Source organism: Asterias amurensis, chromosome 14 (assembly GCF_032118995.1).
Source record: "Asterias amurensis chromosome 14, ASM3211899v1".
Lineage (NCBI taxonomy): Eukaryota > Metazoa > Echinodermata > Asteroidea > Forcipulatida > Asteriidae > Asterias > Asterias amurensis.
Genome location: NC_092661.1, coordinates 17,634,753 through 17,655,938, shown reverse-complemented (window position 1 = coordinate 17,655,938; position 21,186 = coordinate 17,634,753). Strand labels below are relative to the sequence as shown.

Genomic DNA, 21,186 nt, shown 5'->3' with positions numbered 1-21,186 from the left:
TAAAAAATAGATTTTTTTGAGTGAATGGTATTTCAAAGAGTATCACCCGCTCTAACGAAACAAAGTTGAACTTTTACTTTTAATGTCAGGAACCATGACAAAAATTTGAAACGTTTCTTATAAAACACATAAGAATTGGTCACGTGATATATTGTCGGGATCCCGACAAAAACTAATTTTGAGCATTTTATTTCACTGCTACTAATAATTGGCAGACTTTTTCGAGCAATGTCTCAAATGAAAGCTTGTAACTTTCTCGACCCCCATCAAAATACCTATTGAATTTTAAATCAAAATTTGGGGGTCAAATTGGCCAAAAATCTGACATAGCATCTTTAAACAAACTCTATGAAATTGGGCCCAGAGCCTCGAAGATTCAAGCTGTAGGCTTTACAATGTTGACATTTTCTTGGGTGTTGTTGTCGTCTCCCATCTTAGTTGTTAAACTACGCCACAGCCAGCATGCTGTCTGCCCGTTCCCGTCTACAAACTGGAGGTAGCTCAATAGAGACATCTCAACTGCTCTTAGTCGTCTCAGACGGAAGAGGGTTGTTCCTGGAGGGCATGGAGAAAGTGAAGGCTGCAGTTAGAGCGGCTCGAGATGCCAACGTCTTCCTTGTGTTTTTGGCGTTAGATAATCCGGAAAATAAGGTGAGCAGGGTGCAATTTTTATTTATTTTATTTATTACCGTAGTTTATTTCCAGGCAAACAGTACATACAAAGAATAGACAACAAAAATATGGCTACACAGAGAACTGCGAATATAACCAAAAAGCGAAAATAATCACTATCTAAAGGGGATCCAGACCATAAAATAACAAAGGCACAAAAAGGACAAAAACGTCATGAAAATTTGGAAATAGCACATCAAATACCATAACAAGTATAAAACTGAATGTCAACTGTTTTTTTTCTTCTTCAATGTCATAGAGCTGTTAAGCGCAAATTTGTGCCTACTAAGTTCTTAAAAGTGCACTACATAGTATAAAACATTGTAGAAAAGACTCCCTGTGAAGTAGAGTAGTTTTTGAGAAACGAGGTAATTTCTCACTAAAATGTTTGAATCTGAGAAGGTCTTCAGGCCTGAAGCCTTTCTCATACATCTGAAATCCAACAACTTTGGGCAACAAGGGCGTTTTTTTCGCTCATTATTTCCTTGCAATGTTGATGACCAATTGAGCCCTAATGTTCACAGGTTTGTTTTTTTTATGCTTGGGAATTCACCAAGTGAGAATACTGGTCTTTGACAATTACTAATGTCCAGTGCCTTTTTATCTCAATTCCATAGTAGATGGTGTAACATTAATTTGACTAGAACTTCCTGGCCTGGAGTCACACGCAGGCCACGAATTGCCCTTGGTCTTGGCTTTGGTGTCCTTTTAAAAGTTTCCCATCGACTTTAAGATTTGCAAAATGAAAGTGACCTTGCCCTCTCAAAGATGAAGTTCGAGGCCTGGAACTTTGAAGATATATGATTATTGTATATTTGTATATTGATTGTATATTCAAACTCTGGTGTTTCTGATCAGCAGAGTGTGGGTTCGAATCCCCAGCCGTGACACCTGTGTCCTTAAGCAAGACACTTCACCATTGCTTCGTCCTTCGGATGGGATGTTAAGCCGTTGGTTCCATGTGTTATGTAACGCATGTAAAAGAACCCAGTGCACTTATCGAAAAGAGAAGGGGTTCGCCCCAGTGTTCCTGGTCCGATCGGCAGCAAATTGCGCCACAGCACCTTGTAAACGCATTACATGGTGCTATCAGAGTTAGGTCTCATAATTCAAAACGTAGTCCCACATCTTGCAGGAAACACTGTATGTTACAGCGCCAGGAGCGGACATGTGCGCTATATAAGAAGCCACAATTATTGTTATTATTATTTTATTATTTTGCTTGTGTCTGAACAGGATTCCATTCTGGACATCAAGGTCCCTATCTTTGGCGGAGCAGGGGAGCTTCCTCAGATCAGCACCTACATGGAACACTTCCCATTCCCCTTCTATATCATCCTTAAAGATATAAACTCCATGCCAGAGACTCTCAGTGATGCCTTGAGACAGTGGTTTGAGCTGGTCACAGCAGGGGACGTGTAGTAGTCACAGGGATGGGTTTCACAAAGAGTTACCGACTAGTCTTATCTCTAGCCTTTAAGTTTTTTAATATCTCCTCTTGGACTATTTAAGATGTTAAATTTGCACCGGGGATAAAGAATATTAGGCTGGTAAAATATCAACTTAGAAAATGAATTTTCTATGAAACACAGCCAATACTTAGGCCTACGTAAAATGTGTTTACGCTTCGACTAGTTTCTGAGGATTACTAGTGACACTAGTCGAATTGTAAACAAATTTTACGTAAATATTGGCCATGTTTCATTTGCAAAGTTGTGTCAGTTGTTGTTTTGTGTTTAAATCATAAATCTCGGTCAACTTGTTTTTGACTCTGTATATGAGTGTACTGTGCGGTTTGGGTGTATACAGACAGATTAACCCAAACCTTCAATGAGATAGTAGTGTGTCACCCGATCTCAAAATGGCTTATATACATGTAGACCTTTCCATTGTTAACAACCTGTGCTGGTTGACATTAATCACCGAATTTTAGCAAAACATTCAATCGTGTTAACAGATGTTCTGTGAAAATTTAATAAGTTTTGCTGAGTTTCCATCAATTAAAGTATCTCCCATGATTGATTGTTTTGTTTTCAACAAATTCAATATTATTTTTGACCAGTTGTGTGACATTGTTACAGACTGTGGCCGTCTGGTTTTATTTTGCATTTGATGGCTTTTCATGTCATCTGACTGTGACGTTGCAATGGAATGGTCTACAGGCCTTGTTCAAGAGTTTGCTATCTTAAGTCTTAATCCCAGACTACAAAGTTAATATAAGTATAAAGCCCTGTCAGGAATAAAAAGTGCTTTTTTCTATCCGACTATCGATTTTTTGTTTTATTTGAAAATTCTCATAATTTGTCACTACAACTAACAACTAAAACTAAACGGGTTTTAGGTAAACATTTGATGTACAAAATAAATTGAGCGTGACGCAAGAACAAAACACCTTTGTGGAAAATCAAAAATTATGTACAAAAGCATTTGTATGAATCCTATAGGTTTTATAAAAATTATATAAAATGAATCGGAGGAAAGTTTTGATCATGGTTTTGGAATATTGCTATATAAAAGCTCTATAAAAGAAGCAACTATCACTTAACACATGAGTTGTCGCCAGTTCGGGAAATTTGTGCTTTTAAAACCAAAGTAAAGTGTTAAAAGTGGGCTTCATGCTCGCAAGTTTCGAGCTAAACAGTGCATGCTTTCGCTGAGAGTTCATGTTTTTTCTTAACAGCTAAACAGCCTGTTTCATCCCTGTTATTAAAACCAAACAGAAGTGTGGCACACAAAGTTGCTCAATTGTGTTGCTGTCATTTCTCAAACTAAACAAAGTAGCTAGGTATTGAAAAATTATATTTGTATTGTTTAATATTAACAATTGTTTTAAAAGATAAACAGGATTTCAGGGTTCTGCAACGCATGATATTCTTTCTACACCAGTCCGATTTCAATTTTTTTTCTTTCTTTTTAAAGCAAAATGGTGATTAAGTGATTAAATAGCATTAAAATAAATATATGAACCGTAACTTATAAATCATGAACAAGTAGGTGTAAGCCCTTGTGCTCAAACATTATTTTCCTACATTTTTTCCCCAAGCACCAAAGATCGTGCCTGGTTTTTAAAGCATTGATATTAATAATAAGATGAAAATTAAATTTGAAAATAGTTTTCTTCTAATTTTGTGTTGATTTGTATGTTTTGTGAGTGGAATTTGAATATGTTTTGTGTAAAATTAATCCCCCCCCCCTGAATTTTTAAAGGCGCTGGACACGTTTGGTGACTGTCAAAGGCCGGTATTCTCACTTGGGAGTATCCCAACACATCGTATGCATCACATAACAGACTCAATTGGTCATCAAATTTGCTAGAGAATAATGAAAGAAAAAACACCATTGTTGCATTAATTTGTGTGCTTTCAAATCAGTTTTCAGATGCATTATAAAATAAAGGCTTCAGCCGAAGTATTACTTGAATGAGAAATTACTTCTTTCTCAAAAACCATGTTACTTCAGATGGAGCTCCGTTTCTCACAATATGTTTTGCTATCAACAGCTCTCTCCATTGCTTGTTACCAAGATCGTCTGTATTCTGTGTTTTGAAAGAGTAGGCGTAAAGATTCAACTCAAAATAAGTAGGCCAATACATTTTAGTATTTGGCGCTCCATATACCACGATGCAAAACATTAGCTATCTGTGTTAGTATGAGCTGCCCCCTCTGTTATAAAATGTACGGCTAAATTTTATGTACGGAATACAATGTGTGTACAAATGTATGTATGGCCAGCGCTTCAGTAGACTGGCAGTGCAACCCGTCGTGTACACCCTCCGCCGCCTCCTCTCTGCTGCATGAGATCTGCATTGCATGCAATAATAACACACACACACACACACAACAATTTGACGGCTGCCGAAGCAAGGGGCCTGATTTTCTGAAAATCAAAAAATGTTGACCATGGAAAATACTGAGATTTCGTGAGGATTTTTGTATCTCCCCGAACCCCAAGGGCCGTAGGGTTGAGGTGTGCAAGATGAAGCGTTTCCCTTTTAAGAAGGTACTGGATGGGCTAACATCGGGCTCGTCGAATTCCACACCAAAAGGAGAGACCGAAATTGCCGAAACATTGAGCTCGGATAATTTTACTGTATGCAAGGTGGGTGCCTCCCGTTGTCCAGTGCATGTTTCCCCATCTCTTTACCATTCTGTCATACTGTCAGTGTCAGTCATTGACTCCCTTAGTAAAATACATCAGTTTGCCAACAGCTGTTGTGCTTTTTGGGACCTATATTCTGGATTTTATGAACCAATTTTTGCACGCGTGCACTTCTGGATAAGAGATGACCGTGTTTTTGTTTTGGGGGAAAATATTGTAAACTCTTTTTCAAATTTGCAGGTTGTCCGCCATGGATTTCCATTTGAACCAACATCAATGGCATACGACCCGGTGCAAAATATTCTTGCTGTCGGTACAAAGAACGGATCCCTAAGAATGTATCCTTTTAAAAAAAACCTTATGTAGTCTTTAATTGTTACACCTAATGGTGACAATGGTAAAATCACCTTTTGTACTTTATTAAACATCAACTCTTATTATAATCGTAATATCAGGGTATGAAATGACCTTGGTTGGTTCATCACCATTCCAATGCAATGGTTGGTATTGTTTATTATAATAATATTAATGTCTGTGTCAGTGTGTCAGGATCAACTTAACCTCAAACTATGTTGTGATTACACAGTGATAGTTTAATACATTCACTCATAAAGTATTATTTGTATCTTAGTTTTTTAGTGGAATATCTCTGCTCGGTAGGGATGGGAAGGGGGCGGGGCGGTCAGTAACGAATGTTGTGAGAGTTTAGGTTGATGAATAATTAATAATGGAGGCAAGGTGAGAATATGCCTTACTTGAATTGCTTGTTACAATATGTGACTATTTTTTCACAAAGTGGCAAATCTACTCGGCTAAAATTCTGCATTTTCTTTAAAACATGTTTAAACTGTTTACACGGCCCAATTTTCATATTTGATCTTGTCTGTTTGATTCAAACACATACACAAAATAATATGTCTGACAAAGGAACAGATATGTGACTGATTTCTACAGCATTGACATAATAGCCTGTAATTGTTGTCCACAAATGTCGACATTGTCTACACACAAAACAACAAAATCACTCTGGCCAAGTAATGCCAGAAATATAACTGCATTCAGTTTGACAACTCAAACTAGTTGCTGTCAAAATTCTTAAATATAAAATACAGATTTTTAAAAGAAAACTTTAACTATACATTCTCATACTGTCCAATCAAGAACTTACACTAAGTAATATTAAAGATGCTATGTCAGATTTTTGGCCCCAAACATTAAAAAATAGATTTTTTTTTTTAGTGAATGGTATTTCTAAGAGTATCACCCGCTCTAACGAAAAAAAGTTTAACTTTTACTTTTAATGGTCAGGAACCATGACAAAAATTTTAAACGTTTCTTATAAAACACATAAGAATTGGTCACCACGTGATATATTGTCGGGATCCCAACAAAAACTAATTTTGAGCACTTTATTTCCCTGCTACTAATAATTGGCGGACTTTTTTGAGCAATGGCTCAAATGAAAGCTTGTAACTTTCTCGACCCCCATCAAAATACCTATTGAATTTTAAATGAAAACTTTGGGGTCAAATCGGCCAAAAATCTGACAGCATCTTAAAATAACAAAGTTTGGATTTTGAGGGAAATATCACAAGAGTGCAGGGCTTGTACACATGTTGCTCAAAGTATTTTACTAGAACATCAAAATTTTTACAAGACCATCAAAAACTAAGTTGTATGTGAGTAACATCTACATAATTTTGGATTTGTAAACACAGATCTTTTAATTCACAATCAAAAACTGTTTAGTTTAATTAAGCACAATTTGTCATGTCTAAAAAATAGTATACTTCAATCTTCAACAGAATGGAAAGTCATTTATCAGACTTTAAGTCAACAGTTGAAGCTATCATTTACATTGTATTTAATATATATATTTTTTTTTCTTTCTGGGAGATAGGTGTTTTTTTTAAAGGCAGTGAACACTATTGGTAATTACTCAAAATAATTATTGGCACAAAACCTGTCTTGGTGACAAGTAATGGGGAGAGGTTGATGGTATAAAACATTGTGAGAAACAGCTCCCTCTGAATTGACGTAGTTTTGGAGAAAGAAGTAATTTTCCACGAATTTGATTTCGAGACCTCATGTTTAGAATTTGAGGTCTCGAAATCAAGCATCTGAAAGCACACATTATTTGTGTTACAAGGGTGTTTTTCCTTTCATTATTATCTCGCAACTTCAACGGCCAATTGAGCTAAAATTTTCACATGTTTGTTATTTTATGCAAATGTTGAGATGCACCAAGTGAGAAGACTGGTCTTTGACAATTACCAATAGTGTCCACTGTCTTTAAAGAGGGGTGGGTGGTTCTGAAACCAAGGGATGGTTATTAGGGGACATTCTTTGTGGCAGGACGGTTTTTTTTAATTGTTATCCCCCCTCAAAAAATTTTTTAAAAATAAATAAATAAAAAATTGTGTTTTTATTTTATTTTTTTTTTTTTTTGTTAATATCAAATTCTAAAAGAAATTGAGATATCAACCATACAATCACACCCAGATGTCAGAGTAGGGCTTTTAAAACTAAAGATATGTTATTAAATGGGCTTCATGTCCCAGCCTTCAAACGTGCTCTCAAGACCAACTTTTTCCCCCTTTTTGTAGCTGCTCGACTTCGTCTTTGCTCTGTCTTGTTTTGTTCATTTTTCTTCAGTCTAGGCCGCCTTTACAGTAATAATATTAAAAAAGATGAAGTTAGGATTAAGATTGGGCTGACTGGCACCACCCTCTGATTGATTTGGTCAAAAAAGGGAGACAAGAAAAGGGAGACTGCCAACAACACCATGAACACAATCTACAATCCCGGCCATATCTTGTTGGGCCCCCGGCGCACCACGGCCCCCCTGCCCCCTTTCAATGTTGGTTCTGATTGCACGGTCTTCTGCGTTACAGTCAACATTGAGGGGGGGGGGGGGATGGGGGAGAGTAATTATGTCAGTGGGAAGTGTACAGGAATGGTGTTATGTAACGGTAGGAATGGGTGGCCCAAGCATTTTGGACGGGATTGTAGATAGCTCAGTTGGCAGAGAGCTGACATATTAATCTAGAGGTTGCGGGTTCAAATCCCCAATGTGTTAATCAATTTGTCTTTTTTCGCATGGGCCAACCAAGTGGCCTTGACCCTCTTCTTTGTTTCAAGATTTATTTCCAAACCCTGAGCCTAAAGGCCGAGTTACACTGCAGCAATAACGAAAACGATAACGATCACAATGCAAAGAGAACGCATTCTATTGGTTGAATGAGCGTGTGCGTATACTGCGTGGAACAATTCAACCAATAGAATCTGTTCTCTTTGCGTCGTGATCGTTATCAAATTTTCGTTATCGCTGCAGTGTGACTGGCCCTATTTCTGCTCACAAACTGGTTTTCGTTGTCAATGTACAATGTATACCATGTATACAAGTCCCCTGACCAGTGGTTGACCGTGCTTACTGTGTGTGTTCAGTATTTCTGCCAGAAATAAACCATTTTTGTTTACTTCTGGCAAAAAACATTTAAAAATTATGTACAATAAGAATGATTGGTCGATTTCTAAATCTACAGCCATCAAATTCAAAAACAATGTGTTCAATTCGCTTGTTAAACACCAACAGACTGAAGCCTCTATCTTAAGTCCATTAATTGTTTGTGAGATTGAAGTAAGATTGTTTAAGAGAGCAATTTGCTGTAGACAGGCTGTAGTTGACGACATCTGTCATCATGTTGTGCATTACCAAGTGATAAATATTACACCTAAACCATCCCGACTTCACATGACACGTTTTAGGTTTGCCCTGCAATTAAATTACTCTCCATGCAGAGAAGGTCATATTGACATGCCCCAGTGTGGGTCACTCAGTCTATGCTATTCCTAGGCTGCAACTACATAGTACAAAAAGATTGTTCAATACCTTCAGTAGCTTGCTGCAAACCGAAAGAGGTGTCCCTGAAAAAACAGACACTGCACAACCATGGAGCATGGTACAACTAACTGCATCTCTCTGCCAAAAACAAATAACCTCCCAGCTGTTACAAACTGTATAGTGATCAGACTCACATGTTGTCATAATTTTACAATAGTATCCTTTTTTCTATGGTTTCGTGATGACCCACTACTTTCTATGGTCATTGAGGTCATTGGCCTTGTCAGACAAGAAGATCACGCCCCCAGAGTTCATTAAAAAAATGCTTGAGAAACATGGAGACAAGTTGGTTATAAAACCCTGTATTACAATGTCCACTCTAGGCCTGGGTAAGCGGCTAGTGTCATAGTCGCGACTATTGATTGCTTAATTAGTCGAGTCACAACTACCATTTTTCAACTATCGGTTAATCACGCAGCACAGACTACTTCATACATAGTTCACCTGATTGGTGAACCAGTTGTGTTGCTCATAACTATTCAGGACAACATAATTTACTTACAAAACACAATCGGACATCAGTGACACAATCCCTTAATCCTTCCAGCTGAATTTTACCATTTGCGCCTGCAGCAAACATTATGCAGCAAAGCATCTTGAGAGCTAAAAATTAGTCGCAACTAGGTTTGTAGTCGCGACTATTTGAGGGGCGACTAGTCGTGTCGAAAATTTCACTAGACGCCCAGGCATATTAGTCCACGACTCCATAGACACCAAACTTATTCTTGATGTGAAAGACCTGGCCTTGTTTGGAGTAATGGGCAGGGAACCATTATTTTGGAAAAGACATGTCAAAGCGTATTTTTTTTCTCCATATTAGATGGGTACATGTACTTGCCCAATATTAAATTTGCGAGTGTTGCGACAGTAAATACTAAGGTTGTAAACACGTATCTAGGATCTAGGGTAAAAAAAAAATGACACGTGAGTGTGATGCGTGTTCCACTTGCTTCCACCAATCAAAGAGTAAGGATCATGTGTGTTAGGGATGACAATTTGTATACAGTTGCACAGTTCTTGATGCGTACACCATGATGCATGTTTGCACAGAGGAGGTTGTATGCTTAGTACTTTTATCCACTGTAAAATGTTAAATGCTGTGAGATGCACATATAAGCCCTGTTCCCATTGGAATTTGTTTTGGCTAAAGTACTACATCTTTTCTTTAGAATGACAACATTAAATACAATGGGGACACACGGTAAACTGTCCTCCCTGTCAACTTACTGCGACTGTGATGTAAAACTAAACAGACCGAAAAGAGGACGCGCAGCCACGATAACTTAACAGGGCCGCTTAAAATTAAATATAGGAACAGCTCCATGGTGCATATCTACCACAACCATGCTGTAAAACGCTATGCAAACGTCGCAGAATTTAAAGCAATCGCGCATCGGTAAACAGTATTGTCCAAAGGCCCACACTTCGTTTATTTCAACTTATATAAACAAACCTGTGAAAATATAGGCTCAATCGGTTAATCAGAGTCTCGAGAAAATAATGGGAAAACCCATCCTTGTTTTCGCATGTTTTGCTGTGTCATGACATGTGTTTAAAATACAAATCTGTTATTCTCGATACATGTATGTCGAGAATTGATAATTATTTTAATGTTTTCTCAAAAAGGAAAGCGTCTCAGGGAATAAATATTTCAAGGGAAGTCTTTCACCATTACCTTCTGCATAGAGTAAGGCTGTCCTTACTCTATGCCTTCTGTAAACCCTGTAAGTTATTTGTAAATCTTTAATTTTTTGTTCTGTTCAGAATGTGTCTAACGGCTTAAAGTCAAGGTGGACACAGTAGAATTACACAAAAGCTGTTCATGGTAAATTTTAGCATGGCATCGCAGGAAAAAGCCCAATAGGTACATGGCTATACAGTCTACAAATAAATTACATGAATCATTTTTTTTAAAGGCAGTGGACACCATTGGTAATTGTCAAAGACTAACCTTCACAGTTGGTGTATCTCAACATGCATAAAATAACAAACCTGTGAAAATTTGAGCTCAATCGGTCATCCAAGTTGCGAGATAATAATGAAAGAAAAATAAACCTTGTCACACGAAGTTGTGTGCGTTTAGATGGTTGATTTCCAGACATTAAGTTCTAAATTTGAGGTCTCAAAATCAAATTCGTGGAAAATTACTTCTTTCTCGAAAACTACGGCACTTCCGAGGGAGCCGTTTCTAACAATTTTTCATACCATCAACCTCTCCCCATTACTCGTCACCAAGAAAGGTTTTATGCCAATAATTATTTTCAGTAATTACCAATAGTGTCCACTGCCTTTAAATGTAGATTGTAAACCCTAAATCTGTATTGCACTTCACCATCTATCTATAGATAGGATTTGATTTGTGATCTCTTGTTACTGGGTGATTAACATGGGTTTAAATACAAACTTAAACACTGACAGTGAAGCCGTTAATGTTTTATTGCTGTGTTCCATTTACTCTATTTGATGACAGAAATTGATAAAGTCTTTGTATTCAAATCTCACAGTTTTCAGGCCTATATAATTATGTGGATTTCCTTTACGTCTCTGTACAATGTACAGAGGTTTCTCCTGTGATTTTGACATTCATCGGCAATGAATGCACAACAATGTGATCGTTGTATGATGTGTGATGCACATGACTTGTTTTAAAGCCATTATACACTTTTGATACAGAAAAAAAAAGTTCACAGATTTACAAATAACTTACAGGGTTTACAGAAGGTATGGTAAAAGACTTCTCTTGAAATATTATTCCATGAAATGCTTTACTTTTTGAGAAAACATTAAAACAATAATCAATTCTCGGTATCGAGAATAACGGATTTATTTTGAACATGAGTCATGACACGAGGAAACGTGCGGAAACAAGGGTGGGTTTTCCTGTTATTTTCTCCCAACTTCGATATCGAGAATAACGGATTTATTTTGAACACAATCATGACACGAGGAAACGTGCGGAAACAAGGGTAGGTTTTCCTGTTATTTTCTCCCAACTCCGATGACCGATTAAGCCTAAATTTTCACAGGTTTGTTATTTTATATAAAAGTTGTGATACACGAAGTGTGGGCCTTGGACAATACTGTTTACCGAAAGTGTCCAATGGCTTTATAGGCAGTGGACACTATTGGTAATAACTCAAAATAATTATTAGCACGAAACCTTACTTGGTAATGAGTAATGGGGAGAGGTTGGTAGTATAAAACATTGTGAGAAACAGCTCCCTCTGAAGTAACATAGTTTTCGAGAAAGAAGTAATTTTCCACGAATTTGATTTCGAGACCTCAAGTTTAGAATTTGAGGTCCCGAAATTAAGCATTTGAAAGCACACAACCTCGTGTGACAGGGGTGTTTTTTCTTTCATTTTTATCTCGCAACTTCAACGACCAATTGAGTTCAAATTTTCACAGGTTTGTTGTTTTGTGCATATGTTGAGATACACCATAAGAGAAGATTGGTCTTTGAAAATTACCATTAGTGTCGAGTGTCTTTAAAGGATTTGGTTACTTTTTGTAGCACAAAACACGATTTCCACAGATTTGCATTAAGCTTACACCACTTGTAGAAAATGATAGTAGAAAGCGTTACCTTAAAATATTAGTTGCTGAGGTCCTGTAGTTTTTGAGAAATGGGTAAAATAATGTCATGAAATTACGTTTTTACATGCTGAAATAATTTTTGTCTCATGATCACTGAGACAAAAATTTGTTTTACTCATTTCTCAAAAACTACAGCACTTCAGCAAGTAATGTTTTCAGGGAAGCTTTCTAAGCTCAGGGAAGCTTTCTTAGCTTCAAACTGTGTAAGTTTAGTGTAAATCTGTAGACATTAAGTTTTTTGTCCTACAAAAAGTGCATAGACCCTTTAAATGTGGAGATTTGAGGCATTGCAAGTATTTTGGTTTGCAGTAACACCCTGTGTTATTGCCATTGAAAGATTATGTTCTTTAATAGTTAGATTTTTCGGAATTTGGAAGACTTATCATTTCTGTCCTGCTTATTAACTACTATACCTGGGCGGAAGGTAGGAAATCACCTTGGACTCTTGGGCTTGGTGGATTGAGGGGACTTCTCGTTTATTAAACTCCACTGCCGCAGAGTGAGTTCTTAATTGGTCTCAACGTGGAGATTTGAATAAAATGTAATCTCAAGTGTATGATGCTTGGATGTTTTCATTTAATTGATATATGAATATTTTAAATGTTCCACATTTTGACAAATCTTTTAGTTCTGTGATAACTTCTTATCATACAGTACTGTAGACCAAAATAAAAAATTCCCAAGACTTGAAATTAGTAATGAGCAAATTAGTACAACACTGTGTTGTTTGCTGAAATCTTTTGACTTGTAAAATTTACAGGTACATGTAGGATTGTGGATTGGTAAATATTTGAAAAATGAAAAATAAAATTGACTTGGAGAGAAGCACAGCTGTTGTTTTTGAGAAAGGATTTCCTTTCGAAGGCATATAGTTTCGATTTTAATTTTCACCCAAAAACCTTTGAAACAGATTTCTGAGAAAGGCCTGAAATTTCATCTTTTAACTTGCTGAAAAGGCAAGGCCATTTTGAGAAAGGATTTCCTTTCGAAGGAATATGGTTTGGATTTTAATTTTCATCCCAAAACCTTTGAAACAGTTTTCTGAGAAAGGCCTGAAATTTCATCTTTGAACTTGCTGAAAGGGCAAGGGCATTTTCATCTTGCAAAGGGCACTTCCACTGGAAAATCTTGAAGTCTATTGGAAACTTTTGAAGGGTACCAATGGCCTCCTGTGGGTGTAATTCCAGGTCTGTTCTAAGGGGTTGGTGTCTGCTTTCAAATTGTAGTCTTGAAATTAAATCGGTAGTTGTTTTAACAAGCCATTGGACCCTTTCGGTACAGGAAGAAAAGAAAAAAAATCACAGATTTACAAATAACTTACAGGGTTTACAGAAGGTAGTGGTGAAAGACTTCTCTTGAAATATTCCATTAAATGCTTTACTTTTTGAGAAAACAGTAAAACAATATCAATTCTTTTTAACGAGAAATACGGATTTATTTTAAAGACATGTCATGACACTGCGAAATGCGCGGATACAAGGGTGGGTTTTCCCGTTGTTTTCTCCCGACTCCGGTGACCGATTAAGCCCAAATTTTCACAGGTTTGTTATTTGATATATAGAAGTTGTAATACACGAAGTGTGGGCCTTGGACAATACTGTTTACCGAAAGGGTCCAATGGCTTTAAGTGCGGTTACGGGGACGGTACACTCATCCTTGATCCCAATATGTATTGCATGAGTGTATATGTATAATCGCACGTGATTGTTGTTTTTGAACAGCAGAATGTGTGTTTGTAACAAGTAGGCAGCGCCTAACGACTTGTCATCAAGTCTATCAAATTGTGGACGGTACCCACTGTGACCTTGCTAGTGGATGCGTACACGACGTCATGCCACAACTTGAGGATAACAATGAGTGTTCTCCCTCCGCCAATAAACCCTATTCACAACGCGCAGTTCACATTACACACACATCTCCTGTCTGCCATTTTGTGTGTCAAAACAGGCACAAAAGGAATGGGCCAAAAAGGTGCGTAAACATGTGTACCATCTATTTGTGCACGTTTTGACACACAAAATGGTGTCCATTTTTGTATGAATTGTAATTTTTACTGTAATGTGGTTGTTGGCCACGAATGTAAAAAGAAATAAACTAGCTATCTATCAACAATGTATCAGGAGACACGCGAGTATGTGCGCTTCGCGTTGTGATTAGAGGGTCTATTTATTACATGTTATCATTTTCTTTTAATCAACCACAAAATAAACGTAGGCAATTGACACCTTACAGAGGGCATGAAGGCCATACCCTCTGTTTATAAATCCAATTTCATAAAGCCTGCAAACACACAAATGTTGCTAAGTATTGCTTAAAGCCATTGGACCCTTTCGGTTCAGAAAAAAAAAAAAAAAATTCACAGATTTACAAATAACTTACAGGGTTTACAGAAGGCAATGGTGAAATACTTCTCTTGAAATATTATTCCATGAAATGCTTTACTTTTTGAGAAAACAGTAAAACAATATCAATTTTTGTTACTGAGAATTACGGACTTATTTTAAACACATGTCATGACACGGCGAAACGCACGGATACAAGGGTGGGTTTCCCCGTTATTTTCTCCCGACTCCGATGACCGATTAAGCCCAAATTTTCACAGGTTTGTTATAGAAGTTGTGATACACGAAGTGTGGGCCTTGGTACTGTTTACCCAAAGGGTCCAATGGCTTTAACTTAAACAGGGCCCAATTTCATAGAGCTGCTTAAGCAAAAAATTTTGCTCAAGCAAAAAAATCATTGCTTAGTAAAATCAGATTACCGGCCAAGACTCCACTCAATTGTAATGCTAAGTAAACAACAGCTTAATACTAGTCATAAGCAATGTATATGGCAGGAAATATGTAAAATAAGCGAGCTATTTTCGTGCTTAAGCAAATTTTTGGCTTAAGCAGCTCTATGAAATTGGCCCCAGATCATCAGAGACAGCTCAATACAAGAAGTTGTGATACACGAAGTGTGGGCCTTGGACAATACTGTTTACCGAAAGGGTCCAATGGCTTTAACTTAAGCAGATTACAAGTCAAAATTACTGTTGTTACTGGTACCCCACTAAATATTTTGCTAAGCAAAGAAATTCGTCAAGCAATATTTTCGAACAACGGATTCGAACTGCCTCTAGCTGCCGGGCAGTCTCGGTTGTCTAGTTGGTAAGACACTGCTCTAGAATTGCAAGGGTCGTGGGTTCGAATTCCACCCGAGTAACATGCCTGTGATATTTGTTCACAGGACTCGGGGGAAAGTATACAGTGCCAACACACAATGGGCTACAATTATTTTTTTCCAGAGGCTGTTGCCACCTACTCCTAGGGCTGAAACAGGGTTACCCCTTTTACAGTCCATACGGATGTACTGTAGGCTTGGGTATCATCAGTCCGAAGCCTGGTTGATAGAGCAGAAAGCACCCCCCCCCCACCCCAATTTTGCATAGCAAGTGTCACGACCGGGATCTGAACCCAAACTCTCCGGATCAAACACCAGAGCTTGAATCAGGGGCTCTTAACCCCTCTGCCATGACACGCCTCGGGCCTCGTGCTCATGATACAAACATGTAATATTACGTGCACTCAGGGGTTTACGCTGTCTATTTGGGAGTGAAAATCTGCGATCATCCTTAGGCTTTAGTGTGACCCTTTAAAGCCATCGGACACTTTCTGAACAGAACAAAAACTAAAAGTTCACAGATTTACAAGTAACTTATTTCATGAAACGCTTTACTTTTTGAGAAAACATTAAAACGATTATCAATTCTCGATATTGAGAATAACAGATTTAAAAAGCACATGTCATGACACGGCGAATTGTGCGGAAACAGGGGCGGGTTTTCATGTTATTTTCTCCCGACTCCGATGACCGATTGAGCCTAAATTTTCACAGGTTTGTTATTTTATAATAAGTTGTGATACAGGAAGTGTGGGCCTTTGGACAATACTGATTACCTTGCTATAAGGGCCTTGGTTTTACTCAATGTAATTTTTGTTTAATGACATGGTACATTAATTGTAGCCCACAGTTCAATTACAACAAGTGTTAAAAATACAACAGTGTACAATGTACAATGAACTGGGCAAATGTACACAGTTCATTTTATACTACAAGTTAGCTCTGATGATGCTTTGTCATTTTTTTGTTGATGTACACATTTTGATTCTGTTTTCCCTGTCAGTGCGAATTATTATAATATGTGCATGTAGAGTAGTCTATTGACTGAGTAGATGACGTCAGTCAATCCTACTGTACGTACATGTAGCTGACAGTACACAAATATGCACAATGTTGTAAAAGGATTGACTTGCATAGCATCCAGACTGCAGAATAGATACTAATGATGTCTTTAATCAAAGGGAACATGTACAATATTGGTTTTCCAGATCTTCAGTTTTAATCAACCTGTGCATAAAAGGAAAGGGTTAGGCTTCCTTAGATTTGCAGTCCTTCTAAAGGAACACATCGCCTTGGATCGGTCAATTTGGTCTTTGAAAAGCGTTTGTAACCGTTTAATGCATGGTTAGAAAGATGTTTTAAAAGTAGAATACAATGATCCGCACACATTTGTCTCGAAATGGCGTGGTTTTCCTTTTACTTTGCGAACTAACATGGTCAGCCGTTTATGGGAGTCAAAAATTTGACTCCTGTAAATGGCCGACCGTGTTTGTCGACGAGGTAAAAGGAAAACCATGCAATTTCGAGTGACACTTGTGTGGATCATGAATTCTACTTTAAAATATCTTTCTACATGTAATCATATGCATTTTATAACAAACGGTTACAAACACTTTTCAAAGACCAACTCGACCGATCCAAGGCAACGTGTTCCTTTAACATTGTTGTCCTTTCACGCGAGGTGCAATTTGGCGACCATGCTAAAATTGGATCCTTGGTAAATTGCTATCGTGTGAAAAGGGCTTTAGAAGTGTGTTACAAACATACTGATACCTCACCATGCAATGCCTCAAATCCTATATTAGATTCACACAACAGCAATTCAACTGAGGTCCCTTGTATTTATAAGCATGGTCGTAAAATGTAGCGATGTTTGACAAGATTTTGCAAGTGAATTTGGACAGTAGAAAAAATTGTTGCCCTTTCACATGAGGTACATTCTGTAAAATTTTACAACCATGCTGCAATTTAGCAAGGGTCCCCCGCTAAATAGCTCTCGTGTGAAAAGGGCATTTATAAGTGTGTTACCTGTTTACACATTATTATTTTAAACAGGTGGGTCATAAAACTGCGTAGAATTGCATTGTACATACATTAACGGTCGGGGCAATTATAAAGCCTTGATTATTGCTCATTCCACTTTGAGTCCACCTAGATTGAGTCTTGTATGACCACACTAAGCTTCTTTGATGCTGGTTATTCCTTAATTGATCCAGTGGTCATCAGACCAATTAATTATGTCGCTGTATACCTGTACATGTACGGTACATGGCATACATGTACATGTAGTAAAGAAACATTGCAATTTGCCATGTCAGCAAGGCGCTTCCAAAAAATAGCAACTTTTTAAGTTCAAAATGATCCAAAGTCTTTCATGTGGTTTACAAAATCACCAGTCAATCATAGAATATTGTGATAAAGATTGAGATGTGGAAATAAATTGAGTAATACATGTAGTAGGCCTGGGCGACTAATGCGACTAGTGTCGTAGTCGCAACTAAAAAATAGTCCAAAAATAGTTGTGACTACCTGTTCGGTGAACCAGTTGTGTCGCTCATGACTATTCATGACAACATCATTTTCTTACAAAACAAAATCAGATGTCGGTGATCCTTCAATCTTTTTAGCTTTAATTTTACTATATTGCGCCTGCAGCAAACATTGCCACAATGCATCTTGAGAATTCAAAATAAGTCGCAACTAGTGTCGTAGTTGTGACTATTTGGGGAGCAACTAAATCGAGTAGTAAATTTCACAAGGTTCCAGGCCTAGGTGGAAATCGAGGCGTCTTTTTGTTAAACTGGGTTTAAAAATGGATCTAGTTTGTACATGTACCGGTATTTATGCACACAATACACATTATGTATGTAGGGTGTCGTGGCCGAGTGGATAAGAGCACCGAACTCAAGCTCTGATGCTTCTGTTCAGCAGAGTGTGAGTTCGAATCCCGGTCGTGACACTTGTGTCCCTGAGCAAGACACTTAACTATAATTGCTTCTCTCCACCCAGGGGTAAATGGGTACCTGTGAGGGCAGAGGTGGTTCTTGTGATTGGTTTAGCCGAGTAGCGCATGTATTTGTCGCACAGGCTGTATACTCCCCAGGGAGCTGAGATGGTTTAAAGAATGATTTAAGGCCCGGTGACCAGGGGTAATATTGTCGGAAGCGCTTTGAGACGCCCTCCAGCGTGAAAAGCGCTATATAAAAACGGTATATTATTATTATTATTATTATTATTATTATTATTATGTGTATCACATGCGCATGTTATAGGTGCATGAACGTGTGCAGGCCTTGAACTTATAATTATAATAATATCGAAGTCTTTAGATGATGTGACCACTGACGTCACTCGAAAACCATTTACATGATTCGCGCGCATACCGCCGGGCAAAACGTTTGTGTTTTGGCAGCCAGCTAGAAAGTGTATGCAATCTTACCATGACTACGTGTCTTTTTGCCCGGCGAAACATGACGTACATGTATACGGTGTTTTTTCAACAGAGGGGGTGTGAATGTAAACATAGGTCACATCGTCTATAGCGCACGTGTCTACCAAACAAGGTACTCAAGGCGCTGAGTTATATACAAACTTTCAGAAAGATAGGTTATTGCAGTGATGAATTTTGAGACCCAATTAGATAGCACCTTATAAGTGTTACAATGTGCTACGGCGCATACAGCAGCTGCAGCCAGGAACACCGGGGCGAACCCTATCTCTTTTCGATAAGTGCACTGGGTTCTTTCACATGTGTTACACAACACATGGGATCAACGGCTTCATCCCCTCCAAAGGACGAAGCAATGGTTAAATGTCTTGCTTAAGGATACAAGTGTCATGGCTTTGGATTCAAACTCACACTCCGCTGATCAGAAACACCAGAGTTTGAATTCGGTGATCTTAACCGCTCGGCCACGACACTTCCACTTCACTCTTGAAGGGGCACAGCAATTCACTGGTAAGGGGCACCAGGAAAATGTAATTGTATTTGAACTTTGCAAAGGGCACCATTGCAAAAGCACAGTGCACCACGGCAATTGCTGTGGGTATGACATGAGTTAATAGGCAGGTTTTGCATGGGAACAGATACGCATACGCAATACGTTTAGCTATTGGTAACCTACTTGCGTGTAGCATGGAGGATATCAGGGTCGTCTGCACGTATAGCGGATAGCGAGTGGCGTTTGACGTCATAATGATGACGTATTCGTCGCACTAACCGTATCCCATGCGAAAGCTCCCTATTTTATGGCCTGGTGATATTTATACTAATTTAACTTGCGTAATGTATTGTACATTGTCACATGCGTTCACCAAACATGTACATGTACAGTACATGTACGTGTGTGTTACAAATTTGTTCTCTTTATCCCAAGCCGTGACACTTGTATCCTTAAGCAAGACACATAAGCATTGCTTTGTCCTTCGGATGTAAAAGAACCCAGTGCACTTATCGAAAAGAGAAGTGGTTCGCCTCGGTGTTCGTGGCTGGATTGGCAGCACCTTGTAAACCATTACATGGTGCTTAAGGATTAGGTCTTATATCTCAAAATTCGCCCCACTCCTTGCAGTAATAATACCTGGCGCTTTGTATCCTTTGGCAAAAGGCGCGTTATAAATACGGTTATTAGTATTATTTTGTTTGCATATGTGCTACAAATCCAATGTAGAGCTACACATTGTAGAATCAAATTTATTTTACGAACAGGGAGCCAATGGTCGGGCATAGAATTGTCTACTACATGTTCTATGTTTAATCCACATTACCCACTGATAGTCGTATGGGTACCAGTGAAGACAGTTTGATGGGCGGGGCTTATGGTCTTAATTGGTCTATTACCTACCCTGATTGCCTCTATATCGCCGTTGATAAGTGCTTTTACATACAGTAGGCCCTACACTTTGTATAATGTTCATTATGCACATACACACTGGTTGTCAGCTCGGTTAATTAAGGACTCGTCTTTTTTTTTCTTTTTTTTCTTTTTTCTATTGTTTAATTTTCCCCCAATTTCCTCATTGATTTTGTGTACAATGTTAACCCTCCTCGGTCTTTCAAGGAGAAGTTTTGTCAAATGCTTCAAATCATAGTACCTTATTGGTAACTGCTACAAGAATTAATGACCATAAAACCAAAAGGGATTGTATAGATTTTGTACATTTTGGGGGGACATAATCTCCTGCCACACCGGCTTCCCAGGTTGTACATGTACATGTATGTTAAAGGAACACGTTGCCTTGGATTGGTCGAGTTGGTCTTTGAAAAGTGTTTGTTATAAAATGCAAATGTATAGATAGATAATTTAAATGCCTCAAAAAATGTACGGTTTTCCTCATACGTTGCAAAGAAACACGGTCGGCCATGAGGAAGGCTGAATCGGTTGTATGAGAAAGATTGGCTGTTGCCAGCTTGGTGTTTATATCCCCTTGTGGGAATTTGTCGCGTTCCCTAAACGGGAAGATCATTCAAACAAACAAATAAACAAACAAGCGAACGAACAGACACACAAGATAAGAGATCAGAGCACAACTTGCTGGATCTTCCTGTCTGTCATGAATACATAAAAAGCTTAATAACAAACCTGGGCAAAATGTAATACCATTAGACAAAAGCAATCCATTTGGCTAAAAGCGTACCATGTAAAGCCCCTTCTGGCTAATGTTCTCGCTACATATTACATTCTGCTGGTCCACCGTCAAGCAATTGAGCTGTTGCCATGACGATGCGAGGAAGTGACCTGGGGCCAATTGCA

The 21,186-nt window shown here is 38.2% G+C and overlaps 2 protein-coding genes across 2 annotated transcripts in view; both read left to right on the top strand.

The window, feature by feature from the left end:
• Positions 1 to 3,745, top strand: part of LOC139946795 (midasin-like) — a 96,196-nt gene extending 92,451 nt beyond the window's left edge. The window contains exons 95-96 of the mRNA XM_071944495.1: positions 439 to 651; positions 1,909 to 3,745. Coding sequence (XP_071800596.1) covers positions 439 to 651; positions 1,909 to 2,094 — 399 coding nt within the window. The 3' untranslated portion in view covers positions 2,095 to 3,745. The remainder of the gene's footprint in view (positions 1 to 438; positions 652 to 1,908) is intronic.
• A 765-nt stretch (positions 3,746 to 4,510) lies between these two features.
• LOC139947589 (syntaxin-binding protein 5-like) overlaps positions 4,511 to 21,186 on the top strand; it is an 87,859-nt gene continuing 71,183 nt past the window's right edge. The window contains exons 1-2 of the mRNA XM_071945536.1: positions 4,511 to 4,770; positions 5,011 to 5,108. Coding sequence (XP_071801637.1) covers positions 4,648 to 4,770; positions 5,011 to 5,108 — 221 coding nt within the window. The 5' untranslated portion in view covers positions 4,511 to 4,647. The remainder of the gene's footprint in view (positions 4,771 to 5,010; positions 5,109 to 21,186) is intronic.